At 37.2% G+C, this 3,754-nt stretch overlaps 1 protein-coding gene across 2 annotated transcripts in view; it reads right to left on the minus strand.

The window, feature by feature from the left end:
* Nucleotides 1-3,754, minus strand: part of LOC113815967 (6-phosphofructo-2-kinase/fructose-2,6-bisphosphatase 1) — a 102,685-nt gene that overhangs the window by 20,396 nt on the left and 78,535 nt on the right. For both annotated transcript variants that reach the window (XM_070116238.1, XM_070116237.1), the window contains exons 2-6: nt 2,672-2,797; nt 1,968-2,089; nt 1,216-1,389; nt 647-800; nt 246-349 (exon numbers count right to left, since the gene is read on the minus strand). In XM_070116238.1, the coding sequence (XP_069972339.1) occupies nt 246-349; nt 647-800; nt 1,216-1,389; nt 1,968-2,089; nt 2,672-2,797 (680 nt within the window). The remainder of the gene's footprint in view (nt 1-245; nt 350-646; nt 801-1,215; nt 1,390-1,967; nt 2,090-2,671; nt 2,798-3,754) is intronic.

The following is a 3,754-nucleotide window of genomic DNA, read 5'->3' on the forward strand; positions in this document are numbered from 1 at the left end:
TGTAAAAAGACAAGATGAGGAACTTCATTCATGTTTTTGTAGTGCTTAGCTATCACTTTGATGATAATAAAAGGTAACTGCATCAAATGAAAGCTATGAGGAATTACTCTTGTTCAGAAATTTACTAATGTACATTGCACAATGCAAAAAAATATATACACAATTACATATAAATATCTAAAATTCATTGCAAATTCTCCATCCATACCATTAATAAATAAACAAAAAACTTTTCCAATACATACCCTAGTGAGGTAAATAGATCGTGGTGTGATGTGGATATTCATGAGATAGTATGCAATACGACTCTCTATGTGGCCCTCTTGCTTGTGAACCACCACACGCCGACCTGCAATGGAAAATTATATTGTAGATTGTATTTAACTCTAATAATTACATACATTTCAATAAGCATTTTTTTTTCTTTCTCTCTTATATATAGCATCTCAATAAGAATAATAAATATAATTTCCTTGCACTGCTGAAACTTATCAAAGAAAATGCATCTTTCAAGTTATCTCTCAAATATACCCAGTACCATATATGTCATATTCAAATTAGAAGACAAAACTCCCTTATTTCTAAATCTTTTCCAATTCTTACATTTCCTTGAGACAATCAATCAATAAAAATAAAAAACCTTTACCTGCATCAAAGATCTTCATGAAGCTGTACTGGCTCTCTTCATCCTCGTCCAGTGTCTCATAGGATATGCGGTAGTGCTCGATGCGTTTGAGGAAGTCCTTCACTGCATCCTCTTTCTCCATGTTGGTGTAGTCTGGGTTGGTCACTTTGCATTCCTGGTTAACCAGAGAGAAATATTTCGGAAAACGGATCTCTGCACTTTTTAAAACTTCAAAAGTATGTGAATATGTTTAGTCTCAAGTGAAAAATTTGAGAGATAACACATATAACTAGATTATACTTTGAAACAAAACCTATTTTTCCCAATACTGGGGATACCCAAAACTAAAATACTACTTAAACAATTAAAAACTTCCACCTTAACCAATCCTTTAATCCCAATACCCCCATATAACCTTGTGAGTCTACCCTCCTCTAACCCTTCCACCTATAATTTCTAAACGCAAATTTTAACAATGGAATAAAAAAGAACAGAAGAAAAAAAAGATCCCTAATACACCAACCAAATTCTCCCTTTACAACCCTAAAGAAAAACAACAACAACAAAGACAAAAACAAAATCTTGCATACCATGATGTTGGTTTCAATGATAGATGGATCATTGCAAATCGACTCAATGAAGAAGAGCTTGTATCCCATGCGCTGGCAGATGACATGGTGAATCAGCTCCCGTCGTTCCCTGTTTGTGTTGGTTGCGTCATATACAGCAACCATCCCCCCAGACTGCAGGAATTCACACACGTCCTGTTGGTGGGAGGCAGTGATAATACATTATGAAGAAATGGATGATATATTAAAAATGTACCTGCCATCAAGGAGACTAAAATAAATCAAGAAAAAGTATAAAATACATTTTGAAAATGATTCATCATGGAAATTGTGATAAAGAGGATAGGAAAGGGTAGACAGGATATTGGAGGAGTAGAGAGAGGAGGATGAAAATGAGAAAAGACAGGAAGGGAGGGAAGGAGAGAGGAAGTGAAAAGGGAGAATGCAAGAGAGAGAAAAGAGGAAGAGAGGAAGTGAAAAGGGAGAAAGTAAGAGAGAAAATTGGAGGGGAGGGAAGTTGAGAGGAAGTGAAAAGGGAGAAAGAGGAAGAGAGAAAAGAGGAAGAGCTGGGAGGAAAGAGGGCATGAAAGGAAGGAAGCAGAAAAGGTATAATACGGGAGAGAAAATAAAGAAGAGGGTGATGAGAGAACAAGTGAGATTAGAGAATGATAGAAAATGGAGACAGAATGAAACAGAGAAGAATAGCAGAAAAAAAAGGAAGAAACAAAGACAAAACAAAAAAGCAAGAAAATAAAATCCAGTAATGTACTAACCTGAAGAGCATCAAGTGCGCATTTATTCCTGATATTGGTGCCATCGCGATTTCTCGGGTGGAAGAAATCGTGGCCTTGGTAGCTCCCAATAGCCCGACGACGATAATCCCCAACGTTGAATACTGTAAAAATTGTTGTTTCTTTTTAACATACAAATACAGGTAATCTACTCGTATTTGTTGCTTTTTAACACACAAATACAGGTTATCTACTCGTATTTTGTACTGCATTATTTTTCCATCCATTATCACAATACATACATCAACAAAACTGAAGTGGCACTCTATAAGCTTATCTGTTTATCAATAATTTTTCATCTTTTTAATCTCTCGTTTTTTTTTACAGAAATCCTTAAGCAATGACAGTTAACATTCCTAATACAGTCAGAGACAAGAAAGGCAGATATCACTGATAAAACAGAGATAAATTCTAAAAAATTATCTATAGACAATAAAACAAATACATGTACATGCATAAATGAATAAAATAGAGTAAAAATTTATTTCATCTGCTTCCTTTCTTATTTCAACAAAACGCTGTTTTTTTTTTCTCTCTTTTTTTTCTTGTTTTTTTTTTTAAACACACAATCTGCTACCATAACTCTCAAATCAAATAATGCAATTCCAAGGACGAGTGGCTTAATAATCAAACGTACCATGAAAACCTAATTAGAACAACAATAAGACCAAGACTCCTTAACACACCTTTCGTGGGAAGGCCGACCCAGTTAAGGTATCTTGCCAACTTCATGGCAATGTAAGTCTTGCCACGAGCAGGCAGACCCACCATGGCGACAACGTGGGGGATGTTGACATAGTCCATTCCAGCTTCTGTGGGAGAAAAAAAGATATCAATATCTCAATAATGGTCAATTTTATTAGTACTACTATAAAACAATGGAGAGAATTTGTAAATTCTTCATCAATCTCTCTTCCTGCACATGACATTTATAATAGTACTGATAGAGGCACAACTAAAAAATTAAACACTAATTGTCTGACCATTGCCACCACTGATAATAAATAATAACAATAAAACCAGTCGCAGCCACCACAATTATAATCAATGACATGAACAAATGTACGATAAAACGACAGTAACAATAACAAAACCTGTGCACATTCCACCGATACCAGTCTATGCATCACTAGAGCAGACTGTCAAATTTTGTGCCAAGCCTTGGGGGTTCTGGGGATTTAAAAATAGGCAGTACCATTTTTGACCTCTTATTCCACGAAGGAAACCAGTTCTAAGCATTCATTTCCATCGTAAATGTGGGGCATAAAACAAAATAGAATAACACAGAAAAGGGGGAAGATGAGTGGAAGGAAGATAGGATAAGAATAAGATGAAGAGTGGGAAGGGAAAGGGAAATGGACACGGGAGGGAGGGGGGGGGGGAGAATGTAATGGGAGAGGAGAAGTGGGGAAGGGAGACAGGAGAAGAGGTGCAAGAGGAAGGGGGGAGAAGGGGAAGGGGAAATGGAAGAGGAGGGGAAGGGCAAGGGAAGGGATGAGGCAAGAGAAAGAATGAAGGAAAAAGAAAAGGGAAGAGGGTGATGGAGGGTGTAAGGGAAAGGGAGAAGAAGAGAAAGGGAATGAGGATGGAGGGATGGGGACAGAAGAGAGGAGGGGTTAATGGAGAAGAGAAGGAAAAAAAAAAAGTAGGACTAAGGAGGAGGAGGAGAAGTAGGATGAGGTGTGATGAGGGGGTTAAAAAGGAGAACAGGAGACTCAAAAGAAGCAGGAGGAAAGGAAAAGAAAAGAGGGTTGAGGAAAGGGGAGGGG

The sequence above is a fragment of the Penaeus vannamei genome, chromosome 38, assembly GCF_042767895.1.
Source record: "Penaeus vannamei isolate JL-2024 chromosome 38, ASM4276789v1, whole genome shotgun sequence".
In the NCBI taxonomy this organism is placed as follows: Eukaryota; Metazoa; Arthropoda; class Malacostraca; order Decapoda; family Penaeidae; genus Penaeus; species Penaeus vannamei.